This window comes from Fundulus heteroclitus, chromosome 13 (genome assembly GCF_011125445.2).
Source record: "Fundulus heteroclitus isolate FHET01 chromosome 13, MU-UCD_Fhet_4.1, whole genome shotgun sequence".
Classification (NCBI taxonomy): Eukaryota; Metazoa; Chordata; class Actinopteri; order Cyprinodontiformes; family Fundulidae; genus Fundulus; species Fundulus heteroclitus.
The window spans coordinates 34,392,689-34,413,162 of record NC_046373.1 but is presented as its reverse complement, the minus strand read 5'-3'; the positions used below and the strand labels follow the sequence as shown (position 1 = coordinate 34,413,162).

General features: G+C 39.3%; 1 protein-coding gene across 1 annotated transcript in view; it reads left to right on the top strand.

The window, feature by feature from the left end:
• Positions 1-17,792: 17,792 nt before the first annotated feature.
• nxph1 (neurexophilin 1) overlaps positions 17,793-20,474 on the top strand; it is a 96,935-nt gene continuing 94,253 nt past the window's right edge. Inside the window, exon 1 of the mRNA XM_012852376.3 lies at positions 17,793-18,390. Within this exon, the coding sequence (XP_012707830.1) occupies positions 18,337-18,390 (54 nt within the window). The 5' untranslated portion in view covers positions 17,793-18,336. The remainder of the gene's footprint in view (positions 18,391-20,474) is intronic.

The following is a 20,474-nucleotide window of genomic DNA, read 5'->3' as shown; positions in this document are numbered from 1 at the left end:
TTACTGGACAAGGGTTTAAATTGTCTGGTTCCTGAACTGTACAATCGAAAAAGCTAACAATCAGGTGGTAAAGTTGTTGGGCAATGAAGCATGCTCAATTCAGTCCAGCTACAGTATAGTATAATTCAATCCAGCAATGATTGAATAAAATCAGATCTATTAGGATGTAATACAAAAAAAATCCATTGTAATTCAGTTTGGATACACATTAGTAACAAAAATAACACATTCAATTTGACTTCATTATTCATGATAGTTCTTGTGTAAAAAGTGTTCAGAAGAAAAGGGTTCGATTTGAACATGATTTTCTACCTGAATGATTTGAGCCATTAACGTTGCAGCGATCCCCTGCACAGATGATGCACGTGGAGACAATAGAATTTATAGAATCTAACTAAATTCAAGTATCTGGGGGTTTAAGAAGACAGAGAAGACATACAAAAATGGAACCCAGAACATGAAGGCACTGGTTCAGGATTTTATTTATTTATTTATTTTTTTTAAGGACACAGTTAATGACAGCAGTAGCTGCTTTTTCTAGGAGGGAATCACAGCTAAAGACAACTATATTAAATATACTGCGTTGGCGAGTTGGGTGGGGGTATTTGTCTGGGGGGAAAAATACACAAATATCTTTTTCATTTGAACTTGAATTGAATCACTCAAAGGAGAAATGTCTGGAACTTCTGGTGTAGACTTCCGGCATTGAGCATACAGTGGACGTTTCTTCTGGAAATGTTGGTAAGAGCTTTTGAATAACTTCACATGCGTAAAAACATCCTATTTGCTCTTCCGCTCCACAGGAGATCGAGTGAAAGAATCTGCCAAATACAATCTAGTCTTATTTCTTTTTTCTGAGGCCTTCCTCTTCTTCTCATAAACTTGTCTGACAGTTTCCTTCTTGCAACTCTCAACCATTTTCAAATCATATGGTGAGCGCCAGAGCCACAATGAACACCTGAAACCGAAGCTAACCGGATACACGAACACTAGAAGTGTGCATGCGCAACCAGCAGGAGGAAACTAACAAGGAGCATGCATGCAGACAGCTCTTAGGTGTCATGATGATTGGCATGTGGGACAACCAATACATAAGGTAACTTCCTTGGAACTTGTTGCCGAGAAAGTTCATCCACTTTACCTTTAAATCGGAATATGGAGCCACCCTTGCCCTGTGACTTTGCAGTAATTTTGAAGACTGTGTTACAGTGTGAACGAACGTGCAGAAAGTAGATCATACTGAGTGGTGCTGTGTCACTTGAATACTACACCGATGGATTGAGACAGGACAGACTGATGTTATTTGGGATAGAGAATATAATGATTTATGTAATGGTATTTTTCTGTTGTAAACTGGAATCACACATTTAGATTTTGGATCCAAAAGTCATATTTAGAGAGGCATTTTGTCCTTTTTTTGCATTTGAGCGGACTGAATTCCAGTTTCCAGAACTTCAAAATAAGGTAAGGAAAGAGACTTAAAGGTCTGTCTGATTTTGCTCTTAAGTGTAAATGAGCAACATAGGCTGTTAAAGTTCTATAAATAGCACACTTAATGTAAATAAAGGCATGCTTATTGCCTATTTTAAATGTGAAGGAACAGAAATCGCAGTTAAAGCTTTATAAACTAAGGACCGATCTTCAAAGATACCAACTAAGGTCCACTAAATTGTGTGGGCAGAGGTCTGTAATTTTCATCACAGGTACATTTCAACTATGAGAGACAAAATGAGAAAAACAAAAAAAAAAAAATTGCATTGTAGGATTTTTAAAGGTTTATTTGCAAATTATGGTGCAAAATAAGGTTACCCACAAACAAGCAAGATGTCTGGCCCTCACAGACCTGTAACTTTTCTTTAAGAAGCTCTTCTGTCCTCCACTCATTTCCTGTATTAATAGCAGCTGTTTGAACTTTTAGTCCTTAATATTAATGTCGGCGCTCTTCAGTTTTTTTGGACTTACTCGGAGAAAAACCTACTTGCTTTTCCTCACCCCTCGGTCAATTACTGGAAAGCAGTGTATTCACTCAAAACTCTACTTGAGTCCACTTGTTTTGACCCTGGTCTCGAGAAGGGCTTGAGAAACCAGGGCTGGCCATGAAAAAACTGCTCCTGGAACCCTCGCAAGCAGGCAGAGCCAAGTGGTGCGCAGCCAAACCACAAGGCTCTACCTGGCTCTGGTTGAACATCATTCGCCTGTGATTCCCTTCTTGCAGCAGCTTGTTCCAGCCTCACTCTGAGATTTTTTTATGCTGTCTCATAAAATCCCTCAGGATTCTGCTTTATGTTCTCTTATCTTTTCTTTGCACCAGATTTCTGGAAACTGGACATTGATATTTTTACTTGAGCAGCTAAATAAACTTTAAATGTTGCAGCAAAAACTCTTCTTGGCAAAACCATTTTTGTGTAGGGTGGAGGGAGTTTTTGGCCCCCATTAAAAAAAAAAACAAACATACTGCAAATATATAAATATAGATATAAAGGTTTTATTAACTGGGCTGCACAGTGTCGCAGTGGGTAGCGCTGTTGCCTTGCAGCAAGAAGGTCCTGGACCCTGGGTCTTTCTGCATGGAGTTTGCATGTTACCCCATGTGCATGCGTGGGTTCTCTCCGGGTACTCTGGCTTCCTCCCACAGTCCAAAAAACATGACTGTTAGGTAAATTGTTCCATAAAAAAAACCTAGTTTGGATCCCATAAATCTTTCAAATTATCGACCAATTTCCAAATTGCCGCTTGTCTCAAAGATTTTGGAGAAATGTGTATTGGCACAAGTGCAACCTTTTTTAGACGAAGCTGGCATTTTAGATCCTTTTCAGTCAGGGTACAAGAAATTTCACAGTACTGAATCAGCACTGTTAAAGGGTTTTAATGACTTGTTTTTAATAACTGATTCTGGTAGTCCAGCTATTTTAGTGCTTTTAGATCTTACTGCTGCTTTTGACACAGTTGACAACACAGTTCTTTTGGACTGACTGAGGGACTGTGTGGGTGTCAGGGGGACTGCTCTGCAGTGGTTTAGGTCCTACCTGTCTTTCTCTGTCAGGCTGGGGGACTGCACGTCACCAATTCCTGCGTCTTTGCACTGGCTCCCTGTTCGTTTTAGAATTGATTTTAAGATTTTATTGTTTGTGTTTAGAGCCCTGAATGGGATTGCTCTTAAATCCATCACTGACCTCCGCCAGATTTATTCTCCAGCATGTGCTCTGAGGTCTGAGGGTCATCTTCAGTTAATAGTGCCTAAGACGAGGCTAAAAACCAGAGGGGACAGAGCCTTTTCTCTAGTTGGCCCTAAACTTTGGAATGCTTTGCCCCTCCATGTACGGACTGCCTCTACGGTGGAGTGTTTTAAGTCTCGTCTTTGTCAGGATGCAGCTTGTAGGCTGCATGCTGAGCCTCCCTTCCTCTCTCTCTTCCCTGCGCAGCCTGATTGGTTCCACCTGTCAGGCTGAAATTACCCCTGATCTGTTGCCACCTGTGTTCACCTCTTTATAAACTCACCTCATTCTGTTCTTGTCGCCGGTCCATAGTGTTCACTCCTGCTCAGTTTCTGCCAGAATCCTGTGTCAGCTCAGTTTTTTGTTCCAGTCAGCCAGTAGTCTTTACTTAAGCTTTGTTTTTGTTCAAGTCACTGCCTAAGACTCTGCTCAGCTCTGTCCCAACTCAAGTTCTCAACTCCTGTTCATGACTCCTGTGCTGTTCCACGTTCTCAAGTTCCCGCAGCTGTTCCACGTTCTCATGTTCCTGCAGCTGTTCCATGTTCTCAAGTTCCAGCAGCTGTTCCACGTTCTCAAGTTCCAGCAGCTGTTCCACGTTCTCAAGTTCCAGCAGCTGTTCCACAGTCTCAAGTCCTCGGTTCTGATGTTCTAGTCTCAAGTCATCGGCTCAGATGTTCCGTCCTGCTCTCAGGTCATCTGATGTCCCGTCCTGTTCTCATGTCCTCGGCTCCAGAGTTCCTCCTGGTCAGCCTCTCAACACGCCTCCTGCCGGCCAGCTTCTGCACCCTACACCTCCGTCTGTTGTAAGACTCTGGGTTCAATCATCAACCATCTTCCACACTATTCAATAAACTCACTCCTAAGAACTAGCTCTGTGTGTGCGTGCTGTGTCCGGGTTCATCCTAGAAAAATATCATGACAGTCTTAAGACCCACTTTTACTCTTTGGCTTTTAACACCGCTTAGTTGTGTGGTCCTCTGTGTCCTTTTAGTTTTTTTTAATTGGATTATTTTTATTTTTTTTTTTGTTATGTACAGCACATTGGAAACTTTGTCTGTTGTTAAATGTGCTATATAAATAAATTGGATTGAAATTGGCCTCTCAAAAATTCTCCTTAGGTGTGAATGGTTGTTTGTCCTGTCTGTCTCTGTTTTGCCCTGCGATACACTGGTGACCTGTCCAGGGTGTACCCCGCCTCTCACCTATTGACAGCTGGAGATAGGTACCAGCACCCCTCCTGACCCCTGCAGGGATAAGAGTGATGTAAAATGGATGGATGGATGAATGGATGGATGGCTTTATTAACTCAAATATTAAATGTTTTTCACATAAATAGCATTTTGTAAAAAAAAATTCTGCCTGCAATTTAATGATCAGAGTCCCAGTTCTGGAGTACCAGTGCCCTTGTGACCCTGTATGGACAAGCAGGAATAAATAATGTATGGATGGATAAGGCACAGAGATCTTATAGAAACATCGTGTGAGGGAGAACAAAACATTCCTCCTTCCACAAGTTATGGATACGCACTCCAGACGCTCCTCCCCTCCATCCACCTCACGCAATGTTCCTGGAGTGACCACACGTCCCTTAAACCGAGACAGTTTTGGACAACCTGTCCCCGGTTAAACTGTCCCTGGAAATATCCCCGATTTAACCATTTATGAATGAGAAGTAAAGCACAACAACAGCTGTTATGGTAGCTTGTCCTGCTGCTGATAGCAATAGGATTTTACAGTCTTTACAGTCTGATGGTTGCTCTCAGGTTACAGAAATGCCGCAATATTTAAGTTCAGTCATGGTGCTTTTTGCGCTGGTCTAATTGCATCATTTGCTTCCTGCTGCATAAATCTGTCCAGGACATATTGGATTCCAAAAAAAGACCCCCATCCCCCAGTTTGGTCATCTGCATATCCACACATGCAAAACATTTTGCACCGGCAATTTAGCAAAATTTAACACACGCAAATTGCTTTGCACCTAGTATGTAGATCAGCTTTCTACACGCTAAATAATCTACACAAACCTTTTGAAGATCAGGCCCTAAATGTGACCTATGCAATGCTTATTGCTTAGTTTGATTGTAAGAAACCGTAAATGTAGTTTTATGAAATAAATGATTTGGTGAACAAATCTTTTGAATGAATACATTTAATATACTGATTCTAGTGATTCAGTACACTCAAAAGGCAAGACAGGGCAAATTTATTTGTATAGCACATTTCAGTAACAAGACAAAGTACATGAACAGAAAAAAAAAGATTAAGAGGAAAGTACATTGCAGTGGAATAGGAGCAGTCGGTCAAGATAAGCTGGACTGTAAACTTAATCTCATAGTGTTTCAGTGAACTAAAACAGCTTGAATTGAACATTAACATTCAAAGGCAACTCTAAATCAATAGGTTACTGACTCGTTTTAAAGAAGTACTTCACAAAGTGTGTGTGGAGACAGACCTCCTTATTAAAACAGCCAGTTCCGTTAAGGAGTCGCTAATGTCACTCAATAAGCCATTGCTTTGCTGTCATTCATTACAAATATCCCCGAGGTGTTTCTGTGATTGTCTGACAGCGTCATTGCCATGGTTATATGAACACGTTGTGGGTGCCTTCTGGGTGTTTTTACTGATTTGCATATGAATGTAGGGGTGGGGACAGGACCAGCCTAGATACACATGAAGGCATGCAGTATTTTCCGCACATCTGGATCAATCAAAGCAATGTATGCAGTGACAGGTCTACGCAAGGTTTTATACTGATGGCTTTTGTGAGTCACAAGTTCCCCATCTTCTCGCCACCGCTAGCTTTTAGTATGGAAGGTGCACAGTTTCTTATGCATGAGGCCCCAGATCTTTGACTCTCTTCACGCACCTTGGAAGTTGGTGAAGTTTTGCTGGAAACCTTTGGAACAATGAGCATCAGCTGTTGTCACTGCACTCCACATTCCTTTGTTTTTTTAAATACCCCAAGCAACTGCACTTTAACGTACTCATTGTCACTTTTAACATGTCGTGCATAGGGGCTCTAGCATGAATCCCACAAGCATCCTCAGTCAAAAGTTAAAGTTAAGCAAAGGCTAAGTCATTTGATGTTCTAATGATATAAAATTATCATTAGAACATCAATGATCAACATTCTGAATGCAGTATAATTTGAATGTTAAGTTTTAGGATGCTTTTAAAGCTATTTATAAAAAGGAAAAACAATCCTAAAAAAGGGGGAGATCTCATATAATTTGCACAGAAATGTTATGTTTTGAATTGCAATGTTTTATTTACTATGTTCTATTTGTTGTAAAGTGAGTCTGTACTAATAGGACATGTAGCACGGTACAGTTAGCCTGCAAGAATTACCCTGCCAAGCTAATGGTCACTGGTTTAAAAATATCAAAATTAACGTAGGTTTTGAAACTCAACTGTACTTTGAATTCTTTACAGATAGTAGCATTGTTACGTGGACAAAAGTAATCAGAATAAAGGGCCGATCAGAATAAAAATGCATCATGTAAACACAGCAATCGGAATATTGTGATCAGATTAAGCTTGAATGAGACGGGTGGTTTATGGCGATTGACAATCCGATCATCATGAATGTAAACGCTTGTCAAGATCAAGTCATTCTGAATGTGGCAAGCTGACCTGAGTGTGCATAGGCGCCCCACGTCAATGTGACTCATTTCCGCTTTGAGTGCCTGAAATATGTCGGGAAGCAAAACCATCTGTGCTCCCAATACAACTTTTCTACTAGAAACATTGAAACAGCTCAAAATTATTATTGATTCAGGAAAGTTTCAACCATAATTAGAACCTGGTGCAATTGCAGCCTGGGAGCTTGGAAGAACTCCGAACTTGTACACTACTGCTTTGTTTGCTGTTGTTTGTTGTATAGGAAAGGCGGAACTTCTTCTGTGTTTTTTTAAGGGAAATTTGATAACTGTGCAAGTCTGAGTGGTTCTATTCTGAAGAAAGCCACGTGTGTTTAAACACACATTATGATTAGATTAATTGACTCCGTGCCCATATAAACAGTACAATTTAATCTTTTTTTTGTGTTTTCATCCGAATACATTTAAATCCAATCATGAAATCTTGTCCATGTAAACAAAGCTAGTGTCTTACAAAGTACCCTTGACACTTTTTTATCACATTCTCAAAATGATGTGCCTTAGACCCTTACACTATATTATAGTCAAAGGGTGTTTTCACACCTAATGTAATTAGGTTTGAAATTAACTCTGATTCAGTTCCCCCTTTGGTGCAGTTTGTTTGTGTGGATGTGAACACAGCCATCGGGGGTGGGCCAACGTGACAGTAGGAGAATCAGAATTCCTTTATTGTTGTTGTACAAAAAAGTACAGTGAAATTTAAAAACTGAACTTGATCTGACACAGCTACCAGGTGTACGCTGCACGCTTTAGCCAAGCGCCTTCGGGTCGTCAGGTATGTGTTGCATTTTTGGATGCAGTGGAGTTGATATATGCTTTGGCTGCACATCTTTTCTGTATCACATTGGGCCACATTGATGCTATGAATAAATATGCTGTTTTCTATTAGCTTTGGACACAGACTCTGCTTCCTGTATTTACATTTGGTCCTCCTGCCCTGGACACATCTGGCCAATAAACAGACTGAAAAATGTTACATGGTTTGTAGTGACAGCTTGTGGTTGGCTTAAAGTTTTATCTGTGTGAAAAGGAATTGAAACATCCAAAAGAGTTACAAGTTAACAAACTCATCAACTGAGTTGGACACCCTAACACCAAATAATGTAGTTTTTCATAATTCTGAAGTGTAAAGGAAATACTATATGGTTTTCATGATGCTTTTTAAAATGAATATCTGCAGTTATCATTTTTCAAGTCTTGGCTCAGCTTCTAATTTAGACCTACGTCAGAATTAGCCTAGGCCATTCTAACAAGGTATGATGTATTTAAAGCTTTTCTCTGAATGGCGCATATGTTTTTGAAGACCATCTGTGTACAAACATCATCATGTTGTGGCAAATTCTCCGGGTGGGATAGGTTATAAAATATTATCCCAAGCTTTGAACATTTTGCACTGTTCAATTCATCAGCTGGCCATCCACCTAAACCAACAGGCCAAGCAAGGAGAGTTCAAGGAACATGAATGCTTTTAGTCCATTCTGTTACAAATCCACAAGTGCCAGTATAACCTATTTGTTCTAGTGGCGTAATATAAAACAAAACACATTTTCATGAAAAAACATTCAGTCCTAGGTTATGACAATGTATGTATATCTAAACAGAAAAACTGGAATATTCATATTATATCCTCAGCGGAGAAAAGAAACCTCTTTAGCTCTAGGGATGTCAAGAGAAGTGATTGCAAAAAATCTCTCTCTCTCTCTCTCTCTCTCTCTCTCTCTCTCTATATATATATATATATATATATATATATATATATATATATATATATATATATATATATATATATATATATATAAAACATTTAAACACATTTAAAATAATAAGATCTTTGCTTTTTGTATGCCTCTAAAATCACACAAATACTTAGTGGCAGAGGGGGAAAACTGGCTCCAAATACATTATTTTCAATAATGTAATACACCAACAGATGTCACTAAAAGACTGCTTTAACATCTTGGCTTGACCAAGGCATTGGCCCAGTGGGAGAGTCGCTTTACTTAACCCTTTTCAGTATATTCATGTAAATCCTCAAGTATAAAAAACTTCCTTAGATATTCATATTTGTATGCATTTAAGGTCTATTTTTGAGAGGTTCCACAGACATCTATGTGCTCAGCACATTCTTTAGTCTCTGTGACTAAGCTCATAGTTTGCATTAAACTCCAACTTCTGTTTTAGAAGTGAAAGAAGATAAGATGAGAGTGCTTAGCTGGAGAGGGTCAGGTCAGTAGATATTAACCTTTGTCAAATAATTGTTGCTGGAAACACAGAAAGCTGGAGACACACACAGTGGTTAAACGTTCAGACAGGCAGGGTCTCAGACTCTGCCAGTTTTACCATACTGTGCTTTTGGCTTCACCCTGAGGCACTAACTCTGTCCTGATGTAGTAATGCGGGGGCAGACAATCACATCTGATTATTTCATTCTTCTGCTGGTTAAATTGCTGTCCTCTGCTTGTTTAAATAATGTAATTACCTTTATCATCGGAGTCCATGATTATGATCAGATGTTTGGGAAGTAAAACAGAGACCGGGTACATGGTTTTGGTCGTCTCATTTAATCAGCGCTTCACGTAATCATGTCTCTGTCTTCCAATTAAGTTTCATCTGCCAAGAAAAGGATGTCCTACAGGCTAGGCTAATCAGTTAAAGTCATGTTATGAAAAGGGTGACTTTACCGCAACCTCAAAGACAAAAAAATATTCACCAGATGGTGGATAAATTCTATTCTATTCTGTATCATCAACAAACTGAACAGTTTACTCCAGCTTACAGTTGAACTCGTGTAACAAAACATTTCTTTCTTTGCAGATAGAACTAGTCCTAAAATCCACATTATTTGTGGCCTACCATTTAATTTTGTTCTCAATCAATGCACAGATAATTTATTTTGATATCATTGCTCTCTTTGGGCTGAGTATTTGAAATTATTGCTGACATGATTTTGTTGGCTCTTTAGTTTTCTTCCATACACAGAGCAGTCTAACAAATCCTTTCCCAGTGGTTCTGTGTTTTTCCGTTTTTCTTTCCTATCCTCTCAGCGAGTTGATGGGTGAGCATCCTGATTCTGCTGGAGGTTTCATCCTATTAAACACATTTGACCCTTGCCACTGTCACCCCATGCTTGCTCACAGTGAGGAGAGTGCAAGGTTAAATCCAGTGTAACTGCAGGCTACCTTCGAGAAACAACTTTTACAGTGCCAGTAATGTTGACATTCAGGCAGTGTAGCATTTAGTGGGATGAGAATTAACTGCATATAAAGGTACATCTCAAAAAATAATTTTGCACAAAAGTGCAAAATCTCAGAAAGTAAAACTGATATATTATAAAGAATCATAACACAGAAAGATCTATTGTAAGCCTTTGTTTCTTACCATCTTAATGATTGTGGCAACAAATAATGAAAACCCCAAATTCAGTGTCTCAGAAAATTACAATACTGTGAAAAAGTTAATTAATGTAAACCCTTTAAAGGTCTCTCACGCCGGGTCAACAGGCGACACAATCGTGGGGAAGACTGCTGATTGGACAGATGTCTAGAAGACAGCCATACACTCCCTTCACAAGGAGGGGAAGCCACTAAAGATCAATGCTGAAGAAGCTGCTGGTTCAGAGTTCTAGATCCAAAGATATCAACAGGAAATTGAGTGAAAGGAGGAAATGTGGTAGGAAAAAATACACCAGCAACAGGGAGGACTGCAGCCTTGAGGGAATTGCCAAGTGAAATCCATTCAAGAATTGGGGGAGCTTTACAAGGAGGGGACTGAGGCTGGAGTCGGTGCCTCAAGAGACACCGACTCCAGCCTCACACAGACGGATACTAGAGATGGGCTACAGATGTCACATTCCTCCTGTCAAGCCACTCCTGAACTGAGACAACGTCAGAAGCGTCTTACTTGGGCAAAGGAGAAAAGGAACTAGACTGTTGCTAAGTGGTCCAAAGTCCTGTTCTCAGATGAAATTAGGTTTGGCATTTCATTCGGAAATCCAGGTCCCAGAGTCTGAAGGAAGGCGGAGACACCCAGGATCCACGTTGCTTGAAGTCCAGTGTGAAGTTTCCACAGTCAGTGATGGTTTGTGGTGCCATGTCATCTGCTGGTTCTGGTCCACTGGGTTTTCTGAAGTCCACAGTCAACACAGACAGAAATTCTAGAGCATTTCATGATTCCCTCTGTAGACAAGCAGTAGGAAGATGCTGATTTTATTTTCAAGCACGACATGGTATATGCCCACAGTGCCAATGGTACCAGAAGCTGGTTGAGTGACAATGGTGATCCTGCTCTTCATTGGCCAGCAAACTACCTTGACCTGAACCCCATAGAAAATTTCTCCTAGAGGAAGATAAGAAACACCAGACCTAACAAATCAAATGACCAGAAAGTAGCTATCAAAGCAGTCTGGGCTTCCTGAACACCAGAGCAGAACCACAGGCTGATGGCCTCTATGCCATGGTGCATTGGTGCAGTAATTCATGCAAGAGGAGGCCAACCAAGTATTGAGTGTACAGAACACTGAGCTATATAATACACTGGAGTGCTGATATTGCCGAAAAACTGAAGTCACTGGCCGCCATCTTGCTACTCCCTACTCTAACATTATCCCATAGGATTTGGTTGCAACAACAAGCAGTTTTCTGGCTGTGTGAAAACGTTTCATAGGTAAGTCAGTGGATGTACTAAAACTATCAACTACTGGGAAATTAGGTGCTGAAATATTTTACATGTTATTCATATTAAATATATATATGTATATATAAGTATGTGTATATATATATATATATATATATATATATATATATATATATATATATATATATATATATATATATGTATACATATATGTAAATATATGTTTTTGTATATTGTTATTTATATATTTATAAATGTTATATATATATATATATATATATATATATATATATATATATATTTAAATAAATAAAATGCAAAATATTTCAGCACATGACTTTCTTGTTACTTGATAGTTTTAGAACATACCATAAAAGTATATGGCATTTGACTTTTTAAAAGTTTTAAGCCCCCCCTGAACATGAGAAAATCCTCATTATTCGATGCTATAGCGCACATATTCCCTGGTTACTGGGGGGAAATAGGGGTAACAATATGGCGGCTGGTGGCTTTAAAGCGACTCGTTCTAACAGCGGGCGATTAGCACTCCAGTGTATAATATAGCTCATTAGTACAGAAATGGATAGACATTTCAGAAGCCTGACATTTGTGCTTAAAACATCCTTTTGATTGGTCTAATGTCATATTCCAATTTTTCTGAGACACCAAATTTTGGGTTTTCTTTGCCTGAAAGCCATAACCATTTAAATTACAAGAAATAAAGCTTGAAACATTTCACTCTATGTGTAACTGATCTAACCATTTAACTTTCTAAAATAACTGGCAAAAAATATTGCACTTTTAACCATTAAAATGTTTTTAATGTACCTGTAGATGTCAATATGGATCTAATTGTATTTGACCTAATTAGACCCAGCTGAATTTAACTGAACCTTTTTGTTTGTATGGTTTGAATGTAAATGTACATTACCTTAATCAATTAAAACCAAGGAAACTGCAGTGTTAACCATAGCCTAATAGAAGTAACTCAGTGTTGCTCTCTTCTGGTAAGGCAAGCAGCTAACTGCGAGAGTAAATATCAATTAAACTTATGCATCCTGTGATATCCAGTAGATTTTTTTTTAGAAACTGTTAAAACTAATAAAGTATAAATAAAATGTATGCACATGACAGCCTACTATGTTGTCTTTTATGACGAGTCAGGTTCATATGTTGCCCACATTACTGTTAGAGCTCGGGGGAAAGGGGGGGGGGGGGGGTCATGGGCATCAGGATGGAGGAAAATTTATATATTTGGCTTTTATATCAAGGGAAGTCAGAAGAGAAATGCATGGGGTTAATTTTCAAAGTAAAAAAGTTTTTATCTATTGCATGGGATTGCTGTAAAAAGTTTAGATTGTTTGATGTGGTTTAATAATGTGTAGGCTTATGTGTTTTTGTATACTGATCGCTATGGTGAAATGTTTTCTGAATGGTTGCTGGTTGGTTTATAAGCTGGTTTGAATCACTGGACAAAATTCATATCAAGTAGACTAACATTTAGATAACCTCAATGAACAAAAAGAGTTATTGCATATTTCAATGGAGCTCTGCAGGAACATATGCAGTCTTACTGTATAGGAATACTGCAACTGGAAGCTGTATGTTTGATCCCAGCTTCCTACCCAGCTGCTGTGAGATGTGCCACGATCCACATTTTTAAGAGCAGCTAGGTAATTGCGTCTATTGTGTAAAAATGCTTTGAGTGGTCGGATATGACTAGAAAGTGCTATAAAAGTTAAGTCAATTTACAATTCATCATATCTCTCATCCATTCCACTCTCCCCTCCCTTTCCTTCCTTTTTCAAGGCAGTATTCTAAGATGTAGTAGTAGGATTTTAGTGCCATTAGAAAACAGATTCATTTTGATGATGTTTAATTATTTTGCAATACGTTCAGTCACATAACTGACATTGGTGTATGCATACATGAAAACATAATGTGTTTAGTATACACCCATGCAAAGTAGTATTCTTCTTATTTGCTTTGTGCTCCCAAGGCTCAACTCCATGTCTGCCACTGCTGATCTAAGCATAGATTTCACCACACACCACCTGTGAATTTTGTTGTTTCCCTGATTTTGTCCTTATGTTATCCTGTTTTTTATCCATTGATATGTATTTATATATACATTTTTATTCCATTATAATATTCCATCACAATTTTAAATTCTCTAGCACTGTTGAAGGAAAGGAAACATTTGACTTCTCCTGAGTAAAGCTGTGAAAGTTTTTGTAAAGGAGAAGTTTAAGTTCTTTGGCAGTACTTCACTTGAGGATGTGTAACTCACACCCATCAATAAACCAAATGGAAACTTGACTTTACATCCCTGATCTTTAAAGCTGAAAGTGGCAGTCAGTCTAATTGTAATAAGGAAGCGATTGATGAGCAGCAGCTGCATCCTGTGACCACAGCTCTGCTCAGCCATTTGTCTCTGTCAACTCCCCCTCAGCCCACCCATCCTCCACAGAAGCTTGAAAAGCTCTGGCACACTCAGCTACGACTGCAGATCACCAGGTCTTTTGTCTCTGCACATGGTGTGTAGTGCACCCCCCACCCCCCGCCCTTCTGGTCAAGACCAGTTTGGCTTTTATTCCTCTCTGCCAATGCAGAGTGACACTTGAGGTGGCAGCTGGCTGGGTAACAGCCATGGAAAACCCGCTGCCATCCCGTCATGTTCATGCCTGAGGGCCCGCACAACATCTGCCTACACAATCGTTAATGGAGCCAAGCCAGCGCAACATATTCATGCTACCGGACGCCAGTGTCCCTCAGCTGGGCAATCATCCTCTTCCTCCATCTTGTCTTTATCTCTTGCTCCTTTGCGGTCCAATAATAAGCTATTAGAAAAATGGCACCCTGTAATTTCTTTCCTTCGGCTCTGAATGGGCACCAAAACATGTATTTGGAAAATTAGCAACTTGACCTCCTGATTATACTTTACCAATGAGAAGCAGCTTGGAACTGAAAATAGGGAAGCAGGTGTGTGACTTAGAAACAAGAAATGTTCTTTTCTTCGTTTCTTGGAGAACTTGATGTACCAAAGTTCTGCAAGCATCCGTTTTTGTAACAGTTTTCATTATTTTACACTCATGCCACTTACTGCCTCATTCTAACCCTATCTGGTTAACTCATGCTCCTCAGAATCCTGACTGAAGTTATCAGCAGCTTTACAATAACTGGAAACAACTTCTAAAATACTATTTAAAAAAGATATCTAGTGGTAAATCTAGTTTTACTCTACATTTTAATATTTTATTTATACACTAGCCAAAACAAACCTGCTGGACATGTTACTTATATAAGAGAAAATATTTTTTACATGCTTGCTTATCAAACTGAAGCAACAGCAGACATTGCGTTTCATATAAATTCAAGGAACATTGTAGAACATGAAAATAATTGAAATCTACAGAACACAGTAAGACTGTAAATCAGAATGAATGGACAAAGATATACTGCCACGAAGCAGACTACTGCTGCCGTTCATTTCTGTAAAACCACATGTTTCTCAGATGATGCTTTCCTGAGGTAGCTGTGGATTCTGTTCATAAAAAAGTTTACATTAAGTCCAGATAGTACTAAGCAGACAGCACAGGCCCTCTTTCAATCTTCCCAAACTGACTGTTCTTGGAAAAAAGCTATTTTTTATCAGCAAATAGGAAAAGTTGAGCTAACTCTGAATTGTGGACCCATTACTACACTGTAAACCAGAACACACTTCATTACACACAGAATAGAAGTCAGATGGCGCCAGTGATTTACAACCACCTGGTTCATCACCGTGTGCCACGCTGTGAAGGCTATCTGGGCCATTCGGAGCATGACCCCATCAACCCCACAGGCTGAATTATGAAGACATCACCGAACCACTGCAATGCTGTAGCGCTGAGACTCTTGGGGATTTATTGCAGTGGTTGTTTATTTGCTACTCACCTCCTAAACCCTACCGCTCACCAGCTAAAAATATCTACTTTGTCTATTCACAAGCACAAAGAAGAAGTGGTGACACCTGGAAGGTAAACTTTACCACATGTGAATCTTTCTTCAAGATACCATGGCAGTGTGCTTTAGTAATAACAAATATTTTCCAATTCATTCAAGATGAAGACCAATTTTCCTCTATATGTTGATGCTGATATTATTCGGATATTATACCAATAACCTTAATATATAAACCATTGTGTTTTTTTATTTTTATTTTGCAGCAAGCACAAATTAATCAAATTATCTTGACATGCCAAAATAGTCAGAACTTTTATATCTAACAAAACATGAACACAAATAAAAAATATATTTTTAAAACAAGTAAATAAATATATTTGCTTTAATTACAAGATTATAATATTCATGGTTTACACTTTTTCTAATCCTGCGTCATTAGCAAATCAGTTCAAACTTCTTGGAACACCCCAAGTTGTTGTGCAGAAGACGCCCCAATCTGTGTGTCCATTCCCTGCTCCATCTAACCATCAATGGAGAACAAGACACCAAGATACTTAAACTGCTCCGCTTCAGGCAGAGACTGACCCTCGACACAGAGGGGGTACTCTACCTTTTTCCAGTTGAGGACCATGTACACATCATTGACATGTACATAAGGTGTGTGATATGATAGAGATAATGGCAAAATAATAAAAGCTTTCAAAAAGAACAATCTACAGAGCCAATGCAACATTTACTGTTCAGATTGTAAGCAAATTAAATCTGAATACACCACTGCCTTGTTTAAACAACTTATTAGAAAGAAACAGCTTATTAGAAAGCAAGACAAGTTAATAAAACATTAAATTAAAAACATTTTTGCATTACAAAATACTTAAATAAAGTTATCAACACTCTTTATAAAAGAAAACACCAAACTCTGACAATGACATCTTTAAAATGAAAAATTAATCAAGAAGCAAAGAGAATTAATTAAGACTAAGGAAGGTCATCGCGGGACAGGCCAGAGGGGCTTCTAAGCAAATGGGAAAAAAACTTTGTGTATGACTTTAATTAAATCCAGTTTATTTATAGCGCCAACTCAAAACACACGTCATCTCTAGGCACTTTATGAAGTCAATTATATCACATCCTCCAGACAGGTTAGTTAAAACGTTTTCTATCTAAGGAAACCCAGCAGGTTGCATTGAGTCTTTGACTTGCAGCATTCACTCCTGCTGAAAGAGTGTAGAGCCACAGTGAACAGTCGTCTGCATTGTTGATGGATTTGCAGCAATCCCTCATAACAAGTATGCGTGTAGCGACAGTGGAGAGAAGAACTGCCCTTTTCCAGGAAGAAACCTCCAGCAGAACCAGAACCAGGCTCAGTGGGACCATCTGACACTGGGGGGTTGAGAGGAGAGAGCAGAGACACAAAAAGAGCACAGCAGCACTGATCCAGTAGTACTTTCTATGACGGAGAAAAGTAAAAGAATAATGGTGGTAGTAGCCCTCTGTGCCAGTTCTCAGGTCTAGTGGATGAAGGATATCGCATAGTCGCAGTGAAAGCTCAGTCAATAGCTACCTCTAGGAGAGAAAAAGGACTAAAATATGAGACAATGGTATCATCCAAAGTAGGAGAACATGAAGTAGCTGGCAGTACAAGCTCAGCCCAAAAACAGAGAGAAGAGTGTTTCACCCTCATATCAAAGCTGGTGTGTATATAAGTTAGAGTGTTAATTAAACATGTCTCATGCAATGAGACAATTTCATACAAATGGCTAATTTATTTATTTTCTTTAAGGGCTTAGCTTTACTTTAATTTGGTAATCAGCTGAACTGAAAAGTTTAGATCAACATGAAGTATGTTTTTTTAAATTAAAGAAATAAATATTTCCCTTTATGGTAGCACAGAGGGGAAATTTGTTTCTACGTTTAACGCATCCCTCAGGGAGCAGAGTGCTGCCAACACGGAGTAGCGCTCGGGGAGCAATAAGGGTCTTGCTCTGGGACCCAGAGTGACAGACTGAGTTTTGAACCGCCAACCTTTGGGGCCTCTCCAAGACGCTCTCTAACCAATAGGTCACCAATCTCAATTAAATTTGTTTTTGCCATTATAACATCTTTCTCATTTACATTTACATTAAATGGAAATAAAAGAAAAACACTTTATGTTTTTCTTAGTCTTGATCATTAACAGCGAGCCCAAAGAAATAGTAGAAAGTGTTTACAGTGATGTAGTGGTACGAAAGGAACTGACGTGGTCAGATTCTTCAGATTTAATGCTCTTGAGAGGTTAAGGGTCTACCAGGACTAACAGAGTAGCTCAGTCTTCTACATCAAGTGAGCAAAATGTTAGGTTTTGTTCAGTTGCGCCTGATAAGGGACACAGAGAAGGGGACGATCGTATTTGGCGTCCCTGTCTCCCATAAAGCGAACATGCAGCCGTTTTGTTTCCCCAAGTTCTCTCGCCCTCTGCTCGTCCCTCCCCGCTCCTGACTGTGTTGGAGGCGCGCGTTATAAAGCGAAAAGCTCAGCCTTTCCCTTCAGATCGCTAGAGCTCCGACCGCTGCATGCACCAGTCGCTAGACAATCAGGACCAGAGCCTGCTCCCAGCTATGACCCCCCTGCTGTCATGTCATCACCTGGATTAACTCTCAAGTAACTTCACCCCGCTCCATCAGAACGGTCCTCCGCTGTGCCCAGCAGCAGCCTCCTCGGCGGTTCCTTCCGGTACCCTCCAACTCCCTGCTGTTCTTTTTCGGCCATGGGGCGCATTGCTTCCTTTTTGCCTGGTCAGCTGAGGGGCTTGACCGCGCTGTGAGGGGAACACTAGGTGGATTTATGATCGTGAAAGTTGAAGCCATCACTCGAGGGAAATTAGTGGAAGTTTGAGCTCCGGGAGGATGCAGGTGACGTCCTGGTGCGCCGTTTTAATCCTGACGCCTGCTCTCTGTCTGGTGAGTTGTACTCCTTCGCATTTCTTGTTCAGCTGCTCTAAAGTTGTTTCAGACAGCTGAGAAAGAAAGCATACAGCAATACTTGGTCTTTTATTGCCATCCAGAGGGAGAATATCTGTTTAACCGTGCGCACTCCAAACATTTCCACCTTAACGGGAGAGAGTCGACACAGATTACATTTATACAACACTAAGGTGAAAAGGTGAAATAGGTGTGTAAAGTACACTTCAAATGTCTAACCACAGATGAAAATAGAAATCAAAACCACAGACCCTCCTTGTTGTGCCTTTTGCGCAAATTCATGCCTCTTTTATTTAGTTCCGTGGAGGCAGTGGTTTTATTCCAGGAAAAGGACATGACACAATCAGGATAACTTAAACAACATATTTCATCTTACTTTAAATATTTCCATAAAATAACAACTGGTGGTCACAACTGAGCTCTAAAATCGTCCAAAGAGGGCGCTCTTGTCTACCGAAACTCTGAAATGACCTCCATGACACAGATTTAGCGGCCGCTTTGACAGTTCTATCTATCTATCTATCTATCTATCTATCTATCTATCTATCTATCTATCTATCTATCTATCTATCTATCTATCTATCTATCTATCTATCTATCTATCTATCTATCTATCTATCTATCTATCTATCTATCTATCTATCTATCTATCTATCTATCTATCAACCCAAACTGTGTTAAATCTCAAACTATAATTTCAAGAAGAATAATGACGTAAGTTATTACAGACCACAAGTTGCTCTATGTTAGTCTTTTTTGTTATTTGTTTCTCAAAAACGGTTTAGTTGCTATTTTACTTTAGAGCCAATACTTTTTTTGGTAACTGCCATAATTTGCCATAAATAGAACGTTCCGTGTCTAATTACAAGCAGAAGATAGCGGGAGTGCACATTTCCAACATCTCTTTCTTAGTTTGGAGCGTCAAATTTGAAACCCTGATATTGAAAAACTAAATATGATGCAAAAAGATTTCCTTTTATTCCTTTTTACATCTTTAACTATGTCACTTTTAGATTTCCCTCTGTAACTCGCTAATTTCATTTAACGGAAATCCATCATTAACCAGATTTTCTTTACTGTGTAAACATGATAATTAACAGAACTTGACATAAGTAGTTATGTGATATTTGTAGATATCTCAATAACTCAAAATATTTGTTTCTTTATTTTAGTTCAGTATTTTTGACATTGTTCTGTTTGAATATATTCAGTTAATGCCGTAAAATTCAGAAATGAAAGAATGGAAAGCATCTGTCGGGGACCATGTAGGAGTGCTACATGGTGCTTAAACTATTTAAAAAACACTTCCCGTAAAATGTCCAAATCTAGTTAAACAAACTCAGCTGATTTTCCCAGCCAAGTCAGTGGGTTGCAAAAGTCCTCCACGCTAATGTTATTTATTAACATTATTGATAAAACAATAAATCCACACTAAATTTATATCCAGCCTTTCATGTTTTTTTTTAACTGCAGCTCAAACTCAGTACAACTTTTCAGCTTTCTGAGATACTTCCTTGAGTGTGCTTTTATCCACCAGTCTTTGTTTCCTTATGGAAGGAACATGTCAATTATTTTTTAACATAATTTCCAGTGCAGAATAAATGTGTGTGCCTTCTGTTTGAGTGCACTGGGGATGACAATTCTGTCTCTGTGCTTTCTGTGCTGGAAAAGCGCACACAGACCCAGAGCCAGGCAGTCCGTCTGCAGGCAGCAGCGGGGGATTACAGCTGAACTTTGACGGGTTTATTTCCTGTTAAAGACGCTTGTCTCCTTAAGCTTCTTGTCTGAGAACCGCGCCTTGACCCCGATAACAACAAAAGCCATGCAGGTGCTGGCGCCTCACCTACAGGCCGCTGCGTCATTAAACCCCCTACCTGCTCTACATTAGAGGAATTCAAGCGGATTTCAACAGTTTAACATGATATCTACGGATTCAATTGGGTAGTTATTTTATTGACTATAGACTGTAAATCAGCAGGAAACGCTGTGTCATTCCAGTCTTCTGAATTTCACCCCGGTTTAAAATTATTTTAACTGATCTAAATAGCTAAACTATTTTCCTC